A 20,662-nucleotide genomic window follows, 5' to 3' on the forward strand; every position below is an offset into this window, starting at 1 on the left:
ACATACATATGACACTACCTGAATATTAGTACTATTAATAGCTACTCCGCATAATTTAAAACCAGTTTATTAAGTTCACATTAAACTGAATTAAGAAAAAAATAAATTGTGTAGATTTTACAGCTGGTACAGAAAGGACAAAAAGTATCCGGGGAAAAAACAATAAATCTAAGCCCATTGCAGTCATACAAGTAGTGTTAAAGTTTTAACAGTGTGCATTGAAACTTCTCACTCCAGAAGAAATCTCTGAGATTTCAAGGCCATGAAATGTGCTTAAAAAAAACCACAGCTGGTTCATGAAAAAGAATATTTAGGGTGAGAAGCATTGTTCTTTGGTTGTTTTTCATAAAAGGGGGTCTGAAATAGTTTAAAACATTTGTTCTCACTAGCTCCAATTGTACAAGCAAGGATTAAACTTTACACCTAAGGTGATGCAATAACACCTTTGTTAAAGCCCACTAACACCTGCCACTATAGCATTGTATTTTTCATTGCATACTAGTGTTCTCAGCTTCAGTCCTTTGAGTTGAAATCTGCTTTTAATTTATATTTGGTCAATTTTATTTAAAATAAAAATAATAATAATTTAAAATAATTAGCTAGACTTACTGAGACATGTCCAAGAATTATGCTATGGACAGGTATGATTTTTTTTTCCTGGCAATTATTTAATTTTCATCTTTAGTAAACTCATATTTTGATTGCAGATATAAGATTCAATGCTTGGTTGTATACAGACATCTTCACGCTAGCAATATACTTTGGGGCTCTTTGGAAAATTCACTCAGTTTTGACAAATATATAAACCCTCCAAAAATGTCCATGAGGACAGACATCAGAAGGTACAGAAGTGATTTCACATCATGATTAATCTTAATTATCTGTGATTGGCTGTTAAAAGAGATGTTCCCATTTTTATCCTATAGAAATTCTCTTATGCTGGCTCCAGCCACCTCCTGACTCTGCATGTGATCTGTGGATGTTATCAACTCTGTGATCAAAAGCAGAATTAATCTTTCTGGAGATTTTGTTTGGTAGGTTCATTTTTTTTGTCTCTTGAAGAGAAAATATTTGAGGATTAATATTCTATCACAAGAGGTACAACTCAGAACAGGTATTAGGGTGTGGGGATCTGGATTTTGAAAAATTACCTGTTTCTGTAGCAGCCTGCAGTTAAATCGGACTGACTGAGATATGAAATTACAACGTATATGAGACTCCAGGCAAAGCAAAGCTGACTACTTGCCAAGCCATTAGCCAACAGAGAAGTCCTTTAGCAACTTATGTTAGCATCAAGTGTTTTAATATCATCAGGATCAAACTGCCTGTTCACAAGAGTACTTAAGACTCACAGGCTGAGGAGACCTTTTTCTTGACATTACTTTTAAACACATGTCAATGAAATTCCATACAACAGGATGTATAAACACCACAATGCAAATATTCAAAGTGGCTCGAGAAATAAACAGTGGAATTCAGAAATAAAGACTGTGAATACTTTTTGTGTTTCTAAATGCTGTCATGACATGATATTTTAACACCATCTTCTAGGAAATACAGCCTGTCAGACAACTCCATTTTGCGTTTTCTTTTCCTTATGCAAGGGATTTAATTTACAAAGGTAGCTTGCTAAACATAATAGCTTCTTCTAAGTATTTATAATTTCATACCCAACATAATTAAGAGAGAAACATAATACTATACAGTATCAATAAGGCATACACTGTATGAATAATAATGTCAGTAATTGCAAAACCTGAAAAAATAGATGTCAATAAGGAATCATTAGTGGCTGAAACAATCCAGTGCGATTTTGAAAGCCTGAGGTCTCATCTCAATCATTTTCAATAATTTTAAAATAAATATAAAAATAAAATTAGCAGATGGTATACAATGTTGAGGTGAATAATCATGAGAAGAAGGACAGGGCAGCATATGGAATGAAACGGTGCACATGGTTAGATGTTTTCAGAAGGATTTGTATTTTCATGGAGCCAAAGTTAAGGTCATTCATCTGAAAAAAATAACCTAGACCATACCTAAATGAGGATGAATGGGACCTGGAAAGCATTTTATCTGAAAAAGAGGCAGGATTTGTTGTGGATAAGGAAGGCTCATAAATTCCAGAATCATTCCATAGCCTAACTACCCAGTATCTTTTTTTTTAAATGCAAAAAGGTAACCAGAGGTAGAAAGGCAATGGTGGGACCGATACAGAAACATAAATTTTAATATGTGCAAATAAAAAATGAATGTTAACGCTGAGAAATGAGAAGGGAACATTTCAAGTTAGAAAGAATCCATAAAAATAATCAGAAGTCTGCTGAAGACACTTTACATTAAGAGAGCTGAGAAAAATCAATCTTTAGAGGTTTTTGGAGTTTTGGGTTTTGATATTTTGCTTTGCTTTTAAAGGGACACTAAGAATTGACCATATCGCATTCCATCGGTACTTGGGGGTGCAGAGGGGGTGGAAATCACTATCAGTGCTTCAATTTGACAAACAAGAGTTAATAGGACAGGAAAAAATGAATAATACCTCTAAAACCGAAGGAGACAAGCTAGAGGAAAATCAACCTTTAATCCTGGGACTCTTATGTTCTTTTTGATGTTTTCAAATCAAGGCTGCATACTTCCTTGTAGACCTCTTCTCCTTCAGCCAAAAGCAAGATATTATGTGTGTTTGTTTGTTTTTAAATTAAAAGTGTAACACAAATAGAATAAGATTCCATGTCTATGATACAGAAATTAGATTAGATGAAGGTGTATCATAGATGATCTAACCATGTGCCCTAAGTTTTAGGTTCTATTAATTGCTGGCCCTGTAGAATAAAGGAGTAAATTGAATGAAACTGATTCTTGAGCCAAGTCTTTAAACCCAGCCCATCAACTCCTTGGTTTAACTAAATGGACAGTAATTATTCAGAGAGTCAGGACAGAAACAGGCAAAATTTTTATTGAGTCACATGCTAGAAACAAAACTCTTACTATAAAGGTTAAATCCTGATTAAGATGATCTGCACAATTTTATGGTTGTGCCATACTAGTCATACACGGAATTATTTAATTTCAGACTTCTGAGTTGAAAATTAATACCAGAGAATGTTCATAAATATTTATGCTCAGAAATTCTACCTTACATTTCCATAAAGACAGTGAAATATTTACTTTCCATATCATAAACAGGTAAAAGGTAAGACATCCAGCAAACGTGCTGCTCTGTTTATGGCTCATTGTGAAATCCCCCCAAAAAATGAAAATTTAGAAATGTCTAAATTTTCAAATTAAATATGGATTTTCTGAACTATGAACCTTATCCTTAAGAACTGAATATTCTTTGAAAAGTGGAGAAGAGATTTGTATTATTTGGGTAGTAACGTATTTTTTAAAGATACAGGACATATTTATTTCCCATGGAGCAGCATACTCTCAGATAAGTTCAAAACCTATCAGGAATTAGTCAGTGCTACTCCAAAATTTAGAAGACTGGGAAAAGTAATCTGATTAAAAATTACAAACTGCATGTCAGACTAGATTGTTTCATTCATTTCAACTTGATTTCTGACAGCCACAATGAAAAGACTGCAGATGTTATGAAACTAGATCACAAATGACACACTATTTCCTTTATTAGTCCACCTTACCAAAAATTTTGTCAGTCAGTGTTTTTTTGCTTGACTATGATTGATGGTCTCTATGTACTTCCCCAAAGAAAAAGCTACAACTACAAACAAAAACTTCCTTTACAGTAAATATGGTGGGCTTCAGTTAATGTGTGTTCATGTTTCCTAGAAGCAAGTATCTCAACACAACAGTATCAGTCAGTGCTTGATATAGAGTACATCAAACCCTAAGCACTGTGGGAACTGCACTCCAAATTAATTCTGACTGCACAAGGGGGTTCAATTACCTTGCTCCACCATCTTCCACAGTAGTATAACTTTGTGGAAATTAAAAGAACTGATCATTAATGAAATAAAATTAATAATAAAGGTTGGTAATTTTTTCCTTGCTTTAACTTTCCTTAACCCAGTTAAATCAGTATTCTTCTTACAGTTTACTAACATGTTCTGTAGGGCAGCAACACCATCCTTTATTTGGTGTCTGTAGCATAGAGTTACCTTTGGGAATTTGAGGTAGAGTGAGTAAAGATATGGGACTTCTGCATCACAGAATGGATCATGACACAGAGATCCCTGAGCAAACTGAGACCTGAATTGGTAAACCCATACAGAGTGGCAGGTAAAGGCGTGGACTCAAAGGTATTATCTCAATACTGTCCCATACTAATTGAGTTACGCTGCTCAGATACGAGGTTTCTCTCTGCAAACTGCTCTAATGAGAGTCATGCTTCCCTGCCTTTTCACTTCCACACTTAGCAAGGGAAGACCTAATCTTACTCAGAAGATACAAATATCCTTAGATGCCTGCAAGTATAATGCTAAATTTGTAGATGTCTAGCCCACAGTGTAAGACTGGAATAGGTATTAGGACCACATACCTGGCATTGGTAAAATTCTGCACCTGCAACTACCAGCACCTGAGCCTGTGGCTTTGGAGCTAACCAACAGAAAACAACATTGACATGAGAACAGGCAAAATCCTACACCATTATACTTTGTGTCCACTTTCAGTTAGCACCAGCTCTCAGACTTATCCAGGAAATAAAAGCTGTGTCCAGCTTCCTTCATAGCCTGTTGCTGTCTTTCAAAGAACATTGTTTCGTAGGATGGAATTTAAGAGTCATTGAGCTGGTGAGAAGAAACTGAAGTATAACTGCTTGGCCTAATCTCAAAGTCATTGGCCAAAGAAAGGGATATCCTGGGTTATCCCAGCTTCAGAAACCATTTATTCTATTTTTAGTATTAGCCAATCACTAGACTGTGCCCACACAATCTGTTGTCTAAGGTCCTCTTGTTTAAAAACATTTCTTCTCAGGTTTTAGGCATAGGCTTGGTTCCTAGCCAGAAACCAAGAAATTCATAGTTGCAAGATCATCTAGCAGTTAGATTTTGCAATGCTTACACACTTCTGCAGACCCTAAATGTTCCATTTGCACTGAAGAAAAGACTTCAAGCTCTCTAGCCGGGTATATGAATTATTCATGTCGTAAATATATATACAAGGGTATTAATCTAATACCTAGATACAGGGTAGAATAAATCTCATTTTAAAAGCTATTCATAGCCCTTTTTTTTTTCCTTACATGCCAATCAAGTAGTTAAACAACTGAATTCTAATCCAGCAGAGTAATTATCTGTTATGCAAGAAATTAATGGGAAGTAGTTCTACTTGATAAAAGCAAAAGCAGTAAACACAGATCAAGGTGTTAGGGTTTAGTACTATGATCACAGTGTTCATAAGTTACATCTCACTACTAATAAAAAGTTCTCTTTTCATTTCCCTCAATATTAAAGTTTCACATAGGAACCTTATTTTTAAAAATCTAGAATGGAATGCATGTTCAGTTTTTCTTAGATTAGTGATAGTAAAAATAGGTAATACAGTCTAAATAATAAGGTAGGTATCCCTAATTAATAGGCAGAAAATAAACAGCAGTATCATTATAGAGGCAAAATACGCTTATGCCTATGCCACATGTAGGAAAGACCAAAGATGATTAAAAGTTCAAAAAGAAGAGGTATGCTTATTAGCCTTTCTCTCAGTTCCAAGTCCTCCAAATATCACAGTAACACAACTGACAAAGAGCAAAATCAAAAGGAATAAAGGTACAAATTTAAAGGCAAGGGATCCACAAATTATTTTGATCAGAGTTCGAGAAACCAATGCTGACTGAAAATACACAATTTACATCAGTTCTATCTGTGCAAACAAGTGCCAGAAAGTATCAGCTAGTAATAGTACAACAGTCTTACCATTAATATAGAAGTAAAACAGAAGAAGTTATTTTTTTTTCTTTTAGATTTCAGTGACACAACATAGGAACCCAGTTTGGGAATCTTAATCTTTGAAGGAAAAGATGGAGCTATAATTCATGCCAAGTTGTCACACAAAAAAGGACACACATCTGTTCTCAATTCCCAAACAAGCAAGACTTTGTTAGCAAATATAATAACTGACAGTGACTGACACAAATCTTAGAAAAAGAACATAAAAAATAAACACTGAGAGGAAACTAATTAAAATGTTATCTTACCTATGCATTTAGCAGCATCTCAGATTACATTTGTTAAGATAATATATCATAACCAAGCCACTTACAGATACAGCCCTACCCATCTACAGAGAGTGTATTCTTCTAAGGTTTGGCATATTCCTGAGATTTACAGGTAAGTACACATACCTGCATATAGCCACAAAGACAACAGTCCTTCACTTCCTACTTAAAATTTGTTTCTTTTTTAGTCCATTGTATATTAGAACTTTTGAATTGATGCTTTATGTAAAAATGCCATATATACACACACACACTCACACCTCAACCTTCTGGGATATGTATCCACACATGGATATGTAACACTATTCAGAGGTTCATTACACTTTATTAGAAGTCTGTATTTCTGATGTCACCTGTAATTGAAGCATATTAAACTGATATGTGGAAATGGCTTATTTAATTATAGTAGTTCCATAACTTGCACTTATCATTCCTCGAAACAATGCTGAACTTAGTAGTTTCCTGAGAGTGGTTCATTTGGCTGTTTCTTAATTGTTTTTGTTTGGTCTCACTAACTGGAATTAAATGACACTGAGAAAACATCAAAATAAACCGCAGAAGTAAGGATGTGATCTTACAAAAATGTAACATATTTTCACTTGTCATATGTTAACCTGGTGGCAAATAACAGAAATATATCCAGGTATTGGAAACTACAGACATCAGTACATAAATAAGGATCGTAAATTCTTTGACTACAGAAAATAGATAATCAAAAAGTGAGAAAGGAAGAGGAAAAATTATTATTATTAATAATAATAATTCAACTTGCTTTCAGACTATGTCACACCTCCCTTTTCTGTAAAATATTGCCTTCTTAACTCACTAGTATAAGAAATAAATGGAAGGAAAGTAGCTCTAACTCTAATTAAGTACAGATTATTTCACTTTCACACACAGAAGGAACTTGAATTTCACTGTTGATCAAGATGAATTATTCTTAGAGCATATACATCTTTCACTGATAGTAACCAGAAAATGCTTACTGTTTATAAAATGTCAATTCCACCATACAGGAATAACTGCATACATCACTGGAAAAACACATTTTATTCCCATGTCTCCCCATAACACTTCAGAGGTTTTTCTCTTCTATACAGCAAGAACAACACAGAATAATTGAGCCGTCTACAGCGATAGAAATACTGACATTCTGTTTATAACTTGGCAGTAAATTCCAGTTCAGTTTCACATAATATAAAAAGCAACAGATAGAAAAGTTGGTCTGTTAACAACTGAAGATTCAGAAGAATCAATTATCTTCCTTTATCCGGGATTCATTTAAATTCTTTCAAAGTGATTTAAAACCAAAACAAAACCACCACTTCAAGGAACCACCCCACTTTACCAGAAACCTTGCAGATATGTTGCATTTATGTTAGATCAGAGGCGATGACGAAAATTCTGCCTATTTCATAGCCCACCCTTTTGGAAGGGTAGAAACTCTTTCTGATTAGTACCTATATCTCAAATCAGAGCGGTCTGAAATCTTAACTTCATCAGTAAGTCCTTTCAAAGATCAAACTCCATCTGACTTGCCAATATAGGACTTGGAAATTAGAACATTAAATGAGTTTGGCTCAGCACTGAAAGCAGTCAAGACAGAAAAGAATTCATATGGTAAAAAAAAAAATGTTCACTTAGCCTGCATGGAGCTACATAATCCCACTGCTTTTCTACCTTCATTGCAGACTACCTTGTCTGACATTTACACTATGTAACGGAGTTATAATTACTTTCTAAGTGTAACTCTGTATTAGACTACAAAGCCATGAAAAAAATTATACACAGATGCCAGAATTGTTCAAATAAAATTAAAAAAATAATAGCCTGTCAATTTTTAATTTATTGTTCTAACACTTGAAATTTTTTTTTAATTTTCTCACTATTTGAAATAGCTTTTTTAATAAAAAGCTCTATCTTTGCATTTTCTGGAGAGGATTTTTCATTTCTCTTGTATCAAGATGCAAATGCAAGAACCTTATAATTTCTGATCCAAAACACATCAATAAAAATTGGAGTTCTGCTGTCACCATTTCCAATCTCCAACTGATTCCTTTCAGTTTTATGTTAGGTAGCATGACTAAATGGAAACCGATGAGATAACAAAATGCAATCCAAGAAGCTGATTGCACTCATTGCACAGCAAGATTGAGGAAATGTAAACTTTAAGATGCCCTAAAAACTGAAGTTCAATATTCACGTGAACATAACTTCAGGACTCCTTGTTGTTTTCCACAAAAAGTACGTTATTTTTCTTATTCCCTTAATATGATTACATGTAAAATACAGATGGGCACTATTATATACGACAACTCTGCAGATTTCAAAATTTTGCCTGTTTTGTGAGCACAGTTGAGAAAAATTCTTTTAATCCTGAGAGCATTTTCACAAGTATAATAACATCGCTCGTTCAGCTCTGGGGAAGTTCAAAGACTTTTCTAACATTCCTCCACCACCACCCCTTCTCCCCCAATAATAACATTCTCAAAAAAGTTAATGCACTCTTTCTGCAGCAGGGAGCTTTCTCACATTATGAATCAATACCTTCTAGATAGTGTATTCAAGACAAGCTCTTTTTGTTTCTTTTCTCCTACTATAGCAATTCCAATTTTTAGAAATACTGATAGCTGTCATATAAACTAAGGGCAGAAAAAAGCAAGAGTCGAAATCCCACCTTGCAAAACTACCTTGATTTATAAGCTTCCATGTTCAACAAGAACAAAAAAAATTCATTAGGCTAAACCACAGGAGGATGACAAAAAAAAGTGTCAAGTTTTCAATGATCATAGATAACGCTCGGAAAACCAGTGCATTTAATTTGAAGATATTGCTCTGAGTTCTTTTAATTTGTTTTCTTATTTTAAGTCTTCTGAGAGAACTGGGTCACATACTTGGCTTTGTTTTCAGTGAATATGCAGGCTAAAATCTTCCTCCAACAGAGGAAGGCAAAGATTTACAAGTACTGAGATCATACAGGAGCTGTGTTCTTAACTGCAAAGCTGCACACCATTCTATGTTTCACAAAGGTGATTCAGTGTTTCCTTTTGTCATATGAGAGACAAAGGCTCTTGGCTGAAGCTTCTGTTGTCAAGAAAGCTTCACCAGAAACAGGTACAGCTTCTCTGTTTTTTCTTCTCTGTTCAGACTTACTAAAGAAGTATTTCTGAGGGCAACAGGTTGGCTCATTGTGTCTCTTGTCAAAAGATACAATCACAAACCACACAGCACTAACATTGAACTTATTCTACATTATTCTTTAAATTTAATAATTTGATGTTTCTGCAATGTATTTTAGCAAAAACACAAAGCACCAAGTTTGGAGTTTAAAGCTGTTTGGCCTGTTTCCATACTTCTGAAAAAGCATTACTTTAGAGTTGCTATAATAACTTCATTTTTATAGAAAAAGGTATGTGGGAAAAATATGTACAGGAAGTTTGAAAACATCATCATGAAAGAATATAAATAAAGACCAAAAAAACCCCAACAAAACAACTACACCACCACCACAAAACCACACCACTGTGTTCGACATAAAGAAACAAAGGGAAGAGGAAAAGTTCACATGTAGCAACTGAATAGAGAAGAATTGTTTCTTTATACAACCTGGAAATTCTGCAAAATATTCTTGATACTGACTTTCAGCACTAGTACTTTAGTCCTGATCCTCTAATGAAAAGAGCATGATACACTGTAATTAGATAATGGATTTGTAGTGGTGACACAGGCTGCCCGGGGAGGTTGTGGAGTCTCCTTCTCTGGAGACATTCAAACCCGCCTGGATGCCTTCCTGTGTAACCTCACCTAGGTGTTCCTGCTTTGGCAGAGGGATTGGACTGGATGATCTTTTGAGGTCCCTTCCAATCCCTAACATTCCGTGATTCTGTGACAGTGTTCAGCTGTTTTCCAGTAGTTATGTGTGGGTTATAATAACAAAGTCACGCTACTTTCAAATGGTAAAATAAAGAAGGATTTAAAATTCCATTTCTTTAGGCTGTCAACCAATACCTTAATCACTAGAATGTTGTTTCAATTGTTAGTGATACACATCTATAAGCATTCAATATAATTTGCACATCTATATCTGTGACTGTTATATATGTTACGTATTCATATAGTATATTAATATAAAAATTATTATTTTTCAAATATATACAGACACCAAATTCCCTTGAAAGCTGAAGTTCTGAAAAAGTCTAAAATATAGCAAGAAAACCCAATCTTACAAAGTACAGATTTTTTTTTTTTTTAAACAGGCAATTTATTACTATTTAAAATGATACCTACATTTGCATGCAGCCTCTGGTCCTGGAAAATGCCACTAAACCTTTAGAAGTTAACTGTATGGAAATGATAACTCTAGCCTAACACCTTAGGTATTAAATATTCACTTGTAAAAATGTCTTAACAGTGACACACAACTTACAACATAGGATAATAAACAGTGGCATCTAACCAAACAACTCCTAGTCAAAGCAACCTATAGTGTTCTAACCCCTCCAGGTATATCCCAAAGCATTGTATTCAAGTGTCTGAATAATCACTGAAGAACTGCTGAATAATTCCACTTTTCCAGAATTCCTGAATGAAGTTTTCTGCCTTAGAGACTTGCATATATTTTCTAAATTGGAAGCATCCTAAGACTTAATATTCCATGTAAGTCGTGACAAAGACAACTGAATAGTTACTGTGCTAATGAAAACAAAATCTAAATCTTACCTGAGATAATTCATTAGTGTCCACAAGTCCATTGTTGTCTGAATCGAAATAATTAAACATTTGATCTACAAGAAGTTTCTTTAAAGTCATTTTCTCATCAACGGTTTTATCTTCTGATTGTGCAATGTATCTCTGATTTTGTAGATCCAGTAGCATATTTTTCACTTTGGTGTATTCAGTAGGTTTGCATTTATCCCCTGAAAAGAAAATGTGCAACACAAATTATTTTGAATTTGATTTCTTATTAAGAGTTTAAAAATAAATTAAAAAAAAAAAAAAAAAAAAACGGAAAACCAGAAAGTATTAACAACTTCTAGCATAGCAATACCAACAGGGCTGCTTTATAAGGTAAGAAAATTGTTCTAAAGTTGTTTGGTCCATGCCATTTCCTCCATACCATGTTTGGTCTTCAGATTAAGGTCAACAATTTATTGCACTTCTGGATGCCTTCTGTAGACAAAAATATTTTTGTGTATGGAAACTAAAGAAAGTTTTAACAGTTTCCAAGCCCACACTTTTATCATTTAGATCATTCTGGAAAGATGCACCTGAAGATTTTTTTTTAAATGTTAACTTTGATGAAAGCATTTTGTATAAACGTTAATAAAGTGAATAATGCAATGTAACATATGCAACAAAACCTGCACATGATAGAAAATGGTACATTATAAAGAATATATTTCATAATAATATCTGACTTCAGAAAGTAGAAATTACACGAATACTCATAAGCCAGCTCTACATTTTCATTTACTGGACATATCAAACTTATTTGAACAAGAGAAGGTGGGGCTGCCAGAGGAAGACAAAGTATATCCTTGACAAGATTCTAGTTTATTCTTTTCATTATCAGGTCTTCTATAAATTAGAGAATTGCTACAGCAAATGTCCTACGTATAGTGATTACAGTCACTACTTATTCTAAACCAAAGTACAATAAAGTGTATGTCTGGTCTTCTTATATCAGTTGCTGTATATTTAAATTGAACAGAGAAAGTGTTTAGAAGTTTTTGCTTTTATCAAGATAACCTTAGTATGTAAAAAAATTTTTGGTAGGATATGTAAATTTGGACCAGAAAAATACAATGTATTTGTTGCAAGCATATGTTTACAGTTAACTTTAAGTAGTGAATTCAAGGCTAGAGCAATACACTGATTAGCAAAGAAAACTATGTTCATAGAATAGAATCATAGAACGACAGGTTGGAATAACCTCAAGGATCATCTGGTCCAACATTTCTTAGCAAAAGCACAGCCTGGAAAAGATTTTCCATTCTTCCTTTTAGATGCTATGATTAAGATACAAGTCTTAATGAGGAACAATTATTCATGTCACATAAACCTCTTAGGCAGCTGTTTTGCTTTGCAAGTGGATCCCATTTAAGAAATGTCTAATTTACATGTATAAGACTGGAGTTTATTATTTTGATGTATTTAATGATATCTGCATTATTCTGGTGGCTGCAGTGCTATGTACACCTCAATGACCACTTCATAAGGTACACAGAGAAAAAGTTAGAATCATAGAATCATTTTGGTTGGAAGAGACCCTCAGGATCACTGAGTCCAGCCATAACCTAACCTAACTCTGACACTAAACCATGTCCCTAAGAACCTCGTATAAACGCCTTTTAAACACCTCCAGGGATGGTGACTCCGCCACTTCCCTGGGCAGCCTGTTCCAGTGCCTGACAACCCTTTTTGTGAAGAATTTTTTCCTACTATCCAATCAAAACCTCCCCTGGTGCAACTTGAGGCCCTTTCCTCTTGTCCTATCACTTGCTGCTTGGGAGAAGAGACCGACACCCTCCATGCTACAACCTCCTTTTAGGTAGTTGTAGACAGTGATAAGGTCTCCCCTCAGCCTCCTTTTCTCCAGGCTAAACAGCCCAAGCTCCCTCAGCCGCTCCTCACAAGACTTGTGCTCTAGGCCCCTCACCCACTTCATCACCCTCCTCTGCACTCTCTCTAGTACTTCAATGTCCTTCTTATGACGAGGGGCCCACAACTGAACATAGGATTCAAGGTGAGGCCTCACCAGCGCCAAGTACAGTGGCATGATCGCTTCTCTAGTCCTGCTGGCCACACTAATCCTGATACAAGCCGGGATGCTGTTGGCCTTCTTAGCCACCTGGGCACACTGCTGGTTCGTGTTCAGCTGTCTGTCAATCAACACCCCCAGATCCCTCTCTGCCAGGCAGCTTTCCAGCCACTCTTCCCCGAGCCTGTAGCTCTGCCTGGGGTTGTTGTGACCCAAGCGCAGGAGGTGGCACTTGGCCTTGTTAAACCTCACACAACTGGCCTCAGCCCAACGATCCAGCCAGTCCAGATCCCGCTGTATAGCCATCCTACTCTCCAATACTCCCACCTAATTTGGTGTCATCTGCAAACTTACTAAGGGTGCACTCAATCCCCTCATCCAGATCATTAATAGAGATTAAACAGAACTGGCTCCAATACTGAGCCCTGGGGAACACCACTCATGACCGGCCACCAACTGGATTTGGCTCCGTTCACCACAACTCTTCGGGCCCAGCCCTCCAGCCAGTTCTTTTTCCATCGCAAAGTACAGCCATCCAGGCCATGAGCTGCCAGCTTCTCCAGGAGAATGCTGTGGGATACGGTGTCAAAGGCCTTACTGAAGTTTAAGTACACAACATCCACAGCCTTTCCCTCATCTACTAGTTGGGTCACCTTGTCATAGAAGGAGATCAGGTTGGTCAAACAGGACCTGCTTTTCATAAACCCACGTTGACTGGGCCTAATCATATGGTTCTCTTGTAAGTACCGTGTGATGCTACTCAAGATCATCTGCTCCATGACCTTGCCCAGCGCCAAGGTTAGACTGACAGGTCTGTAGTTCCCCATATCATCCTTCCGGCCCTTCTAACGTGTCACGTTAGCCAACTTCCAGTCAACTGGGACCTCCCCAGTTAGCCAAGATTGCTGGTAGATTATGGAAAGTGGCTCAGCGATCACCTCCGCCAGCTCACTCAGCACCCTTGCGTGTATTCCATCTGACCCCATAGACTTGTGGTTTGCTACACCAAGTGGTGCAGCAAATCTAAATGCTTCTTACTTTCCTAGTGAGACTCAGATCTAGGAAAGGACTCCTGCAGTAGAAGTTAAATGCTGGAAGTAAATAAAATGTTTCTAAGAATCAAAATCACCCTAGCTTTTTTTTTTTTTTTTTTTGTCTAATAGTCACTGCATTATGTAGCTATCTGAAAATCCCAACTGAAGAAACTGAAATAAACAAAACCAAGCTGTATTTAACTGACAACCTGAGCTACACATCATATTTGCATATTTGTCCTTACCTGCCAGAGGCATGGAGATTGAGGACATTCAATCAGTAAGAGCTGAATTCTACATGACTGCTTTTCAGGGGGCTAATGCAGAAATACTCAATGGGGAAACATGTTTATTCCTTGGCTGTTCTGAAGCTGCTGTGAGCAAACCCTTCCATCCGAATGGATGAAAGCAGCAGGTGGTGGGGAGGGAAGAGAGCACTTAACTTTAACATACTCCAGTTCATTTGGGTGAACTCCAAAAGCCTGGGCCAGGAAAACAAGCATCATATTTGTCTACCCTACGTAACTTTTCTGGCAGTGGCATCCTCAGAGAGAGACAGTTTGGTTTTACTCTGGTGCAATTTCAGTCTAACACTGTGTTACCTACACTCCCTGGGGGTGGGGTTGGAAGACAAATCCCAGCTATTTCTTAGATACTATAGCGCTCGGACCTAGTTACCATGTTTAGATTTTATCCCCTCTAAAATGTTTTTGATCAAACAGTTCTAATTCTGCAATTCTAAAACTGAAAAGGAATATTTCTACTTTAGAGATACACAACATAAATTAAGCAGTTTATTTCTTAGTAGTATCTGTTAAATTCTGGATTTATTACAGTATCTTTGATGAGTCACTACAGGTCTGAGTTCAGAGGTAAAATGGAAAATTAACAGAAAGGTCCCAATGACAGTATTTTTTCCTTGAGGCACAGGATAATGCCACTTGCTTTAATGACCATTCACAAATTGAATATAGGTTCTCACCTCTACGAAGACAATAATATTCATGTTCATTAGAATACTAAAGATTATTTGTTTCCACATGAGAGATTATACAAAGTAGTGTAAATTCAGAGAAAAAAAAATAAAATTTATGTAGCACATGATTATGAAAAGCACTGTAATAATTACCTGCTTTTCCTACTTTTAATTCAGAACAGTTTACGCAAAAAAGGTTTTACTGGAAGTTCAGAGTCCAATAAAGACATTTTAATGCACTTTAGACATTTACTTTAGATCTAGAGCTTAAGGAATGGTAAACTAATGTATTGTCTTGCAATATCTATTTAGAGATAGAATACAGACAACTACTTTTCTACAGCTTTTCCTTTTCGTACACCTCTCATTGCATTGCAAAAACTTCTGAAACTAGCATAACGCTCACATAAGAGCACACATATATTACATGCTTATAAACTATTTTTACATTTTTTCCAGAAGGGAAAAAAACATTGGTACCATTCTTTTTAATATAAAACATAAATGCTGTCAAAGTTATCTGAGAGATCGTTATTGTCACAAGTTTAACTACTTCTTTGAGCAAAGTTCTGAAGTTAAGAATAGAAGGCTATTAAATTTTAAGTCACACAAAGCTACCACAACAGCATATCTTATAATAATTCCATTGCATTAGTATACATATGGTTTATATTACCTCAACAACAAAATAACATAATTTCCTGAGAACACTTTGCTAAAATATGTTATACATGTTCTACACTGTGATATATTTTTATTTTTATTTTTCCTATGATATCCTTTGGAAATATTTCTAACCTGAAATGTAGCTCAAACTTATCACTATGTTGTATCAATTGCTAACAGAAAATATTAATGTCTGCTTAGTATTAATGAAAATAGAACTAAGGAAAGACAATTTTATTTAATTATCTAAAAACTAGCTTTTTACAGATACCTGAAACATTAATCACAATGGCAGTCTGTTGAAAACTAGCTGCAAATAAGGCCAATACAGTTCACAAAGAAATTTCATGTCTCTACAACCAGTCTTCACCAGATGATTATTTTACAGTCAACAATGGTGTTAAAGCCTACCATCTTCATAGGGTTGTTTGTACCATCTCTGCAAGATAACAGCTGTTATTTGCTCTCAATGTATACCTGCTCACTCTACACATTAACTTGACTGAATTTCAATCCCAGCCATGATAGTCCGTGGGGTTCTAGTGTGTCTTTTTTATGTTTGCTAGTGCCCAGGCTGATTCTTTTAGTGCTTCACTAACCTGTTTGAAAGCTAGTCTGCATGATGAAAATACTGCTAACACCTTCCAGAAAAATCTCTTTTGGCCACTATTTATGGTTTAAAACAGATGCTATTTTGTTTCCCACTTATCCAAATACATTAGTCTGGATGATATAAAAGATAGCCTTATCAACAGTAGCTTCACACTCCCTGCAGCCACACTATGCCACAGTTATCTATTATATAATATGGAAAATAGTATTTCCCTATCCCTTTAGCTGAAAAGGATGACAAGGTCACTGCACATGAACACATGGTTTGCATATAAGGCAGGGGAGAACAATACTCAGGCATTTAAGCACATTGGCTGTACACTACAGTATCTTAAAATGATACCAAAAAAAAAGCATAAATAAATGCTTTGGTTTCTTTTGCCCTATAGTTTGGGCTTTTTTTGATATTGTTCATGACAGATCATAATAAGTAATACAAAACCAGTGTAAAATGTATCCATTTGATAAATCTTCGGAAGAGCATAGTTCAGTGGTCTAGGTAGACACAGTGTACATACTACACATGGTGCTTGGTTAGTTACCTTTCCTGTTCCCTCGCCTTATCATATTGATTGAAAATACCAAACTTTAATGTTTGTGATAAAAACTAGGGGATATGGGTAGCTATTATAAATAAAAGAAGTATATAAGTAAAAGTAGCTGTCACATGCAAACACTAGTTAAATTATTTAGGAAACTGGGGAGAAGAAAGTGTGGGGTGGTTTTGGTTGTGGGTTTTTTTGGTTTGGTTTGGTTTTTTTAATTGCAGCAAATAAAAGAGAGAATAAGGAGAGAAGTAATGTCTGCTACTAATAGTGCATATGCTTACATAAGTGCAAGTAACTTACATTCTTCAAAAAGAGCCTGGACACTGCATAATAATTCTACCCCAAAGTCTACATCAATTTTTTTCCCTATTACTGCTTTAGTTTTCATTATGTTTGGTTAAGTAACTTGTTGTAATAGAATTCCTGTATTTTGATCTAACATCCACTTTTAAAATCTTACTATGCATTCTAACAACAGACTTTAGGCTGGTGACAGATGAACCTTCAGTTTATGATCTAAGCTAATTATAGTTGAGGTAAAACAGGTTTACATAGCTATATTACATGAAATCATTTTCATTTTATACATAATTCAAAGTAGTCTTTACACCAAAGACTCCATAGACTTGAAGCTAAGGATGAACATGATTGATGGATGCAACTGACAGGTAAGGGGCTCACAAGGAAGAAATGAGACACCACTAGCCAACACAACACACAGTTTCATTAAAAAATCATCCTCTTTTCTCATTGTCATAGCTCCTTTTTACTGTAATATTTGAAGAAATGTGAAACAGATGTTTAGGTTAAAAGAATGAGACTTTACAGGAGACCTCCCCCATGCTGGAGTAACAGCACAGAGAAAAACACAGAGTTGCCTTATTTGTGTTCTAATTAAGCATTCCTTGTGAAATAGTGGTCTCAATGACAAACAAATGGTAAATAGGGACTAAGTAGGAAAACCTTTATAGCAAGGAAAAGCAATTTATGCTTAACATAATTAAGAAAGACAAACCACTGACAATATACTGCAATTATTTTACTACCAAAATGACCTACTGAATTCTATATCATTACCTACATACATGAAAGAGTAACCTACACATTGTGCATAATTTACTAACTTAATTCAGTTTTCTATGTGTTTTTTTTTTCCATTTGTGAATTAGGCTTCCTACACAAATTGTCAATTTAGTTAATTTCTGAAAAATTACTAGAAAGTAATAAGAGGACATCCTGTTTTTTCTCATTCTTCTTTGTTTGTTTCATTCATGGAAAGGACTAATTTTACTACACAGCAAATTTTGTCAAAAAAATCCAAACCAGAAACCTCTTGCTATGATTTACTTGACACGTTTTCTGACATCATCTGTGCAATCCTAGAAGGTGCAGAAACGTAAAAGTGACAAAGCAAACACACTGGAATCAAAGTGCCATTCCCTAGTACCATATATTGTAATTTCTGAAATAGTGATAGTCCTGGGGTTTACTTAATTCAAACTCAAAAGTAGTAGAAAGTGTAAACACTTGACTATTTCCTTTCATTCGGTGCCGCACAGTTTTGCAGCTGTTATCTCTGTTACCTAGGAAACAGCTGAAAGGTACATTTTGAGTGCTATTGTCCACCTAGACAGTATTGAATAGATGATATCTTCCCATAATAGAGAAAAAAGTTATATTTGACAATTTAAGTCTTACTTAATTTGCAAGAGAAAGATATATATCAAAACTAACTACCTATTTATGAAAACTTGACAAATGAATATACACATTATTCCTAACACTTGTAGAAAAATACTAAAGCATCAGATAAGATGATAGTTCAGGAGTAACTCCTTAAATGCTAATTCAGATCTCAGATTTTTGTCTTACATAGGGTTTTTTTTGAAAAATACTAGCACACATGAAGAAGGAAAGAAAAAACATATAATTTTTAAAAATGCAATAAAGACAAAACATCTGATTCTTGTTCTCCATTCTTTCACCACTTTTGTCGGTAATACAGGCATTTTAAACTTTCCTTGACTTAGCACCTCCATTTACATAGCAGGAGTAACTTCTATGTCAGAGAACCATCGAATTATTAATGTTAATGGAGTGTCTATCTCCACAAAAGTCATTAGCTGCTAAGATACAATTGGATTCTTAGATATTTTATGATTTTGAGAGGAGTTGTATCTATATAGCACAAATGTTTTCCACAAAGCCATCTTTCCTTTCAAATTAAAATAACTTCAGATATCCCAGAAGTGGCAACTAGTTTTCAAAGAACCATATTGCACACAAAAAGTTTTAAGTACTCAAAAATTCATCAAAAATTGCATTTTTGAATATGGAATAAACCTAAAAAGCAGCAAGCCTATTGTTAAATTTTTACCTGCATTTTGAACATATTCAGAATAATCTAAATAGACAAAACAATTCACTGGAAAATTACAAGTTATATTCCATGGAGCAAAAATGAAAAATTAATCCAAAATAACATACATACACAAACATATAGAAACTCATATGGATATGGAGATACACATTCATGTGCAAATATACACCCCCCATACACAGGAAGAAGTCACTATAGATGTGGTTGGATATCAATTCAATTTCAAACATAGCACAAGAGACAATTCGAAGATCTTCATCTGTTCAGCTGCTTTTCGAGATCCAGTTTCTATAGATGAAGCATGAAAGCTGTAATCTTACTTGTAGCCCAAACAGATAAAGGATCATTTTGAACCACTAAAATTGCTTGGGTTTATCTGAAAGAAACTTCAGGTTCAGATATCTTTTTACAATATCTTATTTTCCAATATCAAACACTTATTTTCCAAATCTACAGCTTTACAGTTTTGACCCTTATTCTCCACTCTCTTCACTGAAGCTCTGGAACTGCACTCAGAGAGAAGCAATCTCATTTGTACATATACCTAACTTTTGATCTATGGTTCAGAGGTTGAAGGAGGTATTGAGTAGTATTTTTCAATAAAAATTCCTGGATAAACAGGGATTAACATTAAAAAAAAAATACCTGTTGCAACCTGAGAATTTTTTACCATTTTTAAAAATATGAGAGTTTACGTCTGCAAATCTTGGCCCTGTGGCTGCTCAGCTTTACCTATACAGACTATAGGTAAAAATTGGGGGGAAAAAAAAAAAAAAAATCAAAGCTAGCTTTTCAAAGCTTTTGTTCCACTTTGTAAATAGGGAATAATGCTGTTCTTTCCTCAAATATTACTGGTTAAAATGCTCTTAAGACCATTCTGATCTCTCAAAACTATAAATCCTAAGACAGATGTCATAATTCTACTTAATTACACATTTCTGTGCAAGTCTGGAGTCTGGTCTTATCTGGAGACATATATAAACAGTTTCTCAGTGCTTAAACAATGAATAGTTCAGACAAATTATTCAGATTTCCCTTAAAGATATACCATTTAAGTTAAATACCATTAGAAGCTGAATCAAACTTGCATTAAGAGACAGAAAAATAAGTAATAGTATTTCAGTTTTTTTTTTTCAGGACTAGTTAGAACAAATGTTACATAGTGTGAGAAAGATCAATCCAAAAAGTAAATAGGAAATGAAGAAAAGCTCTAAAATCAGCATTTGGGGTAGTGGTGTGGAGGGCACATCTACTTGTTAATGCAGAATGGTTAAGAGATCACAGATCTCTTGACAAAAGAAAATAGGTCATATAAACTTTCGCCTTCAAGATGACATTTGAAGGCTAAAGCAGGTTGACAATAATGATCAAAACATCATTTTTCACAGCTGAGGAAACACTGAATGTACAGATTGTTTGTACTACGTGTTAGCATCACAAACACGATCAGCAGAGTTAGTGTTTAACTGGCAAATGCAATACTTATCTACAGGTTTGACCCTGCCTTC

General features: G+C 35.1%; 1 protein-coding gene across 3 annotated transcripts in view; it reads right to left on the reverse strand.

The window, feature by feature from the left end:
• FSTL5 (follistatin like 5) overlaps nt 1-20,662 on the reverse strand; it is a 274,054-nt gene that overhangs the window by 127,056 nt on the left and 126,336 nt on the right. For all 3 annotated transcript variants that reach the window (XM_065633872.1, XM_065633873.1, XM_065633870.1), the window contains exon 4: nt 10,898-11,094. In XM_065633872.1, the coding sequence (XP_065489944.1) occupies nt 10,898-11,094 (197 nt within the window). The remainder of the gene's footprint in view (nt 1-10,897; nt 11,095-20,662) is intronic.

This window comes from Caloenas nicobarica, chromosome 4, assembly GCF_036013445.1.
Source record: "Caloenas nicobarica isolate bCalNic1 chromosome 4, bCalNic1.hap1, whole genome shotgun sequence".
NCBI lineage: Eukaryota > Metazoa > Chordata > Aves > Columbiformes > Columbidae > Caloenas > Caloenas nicobarica.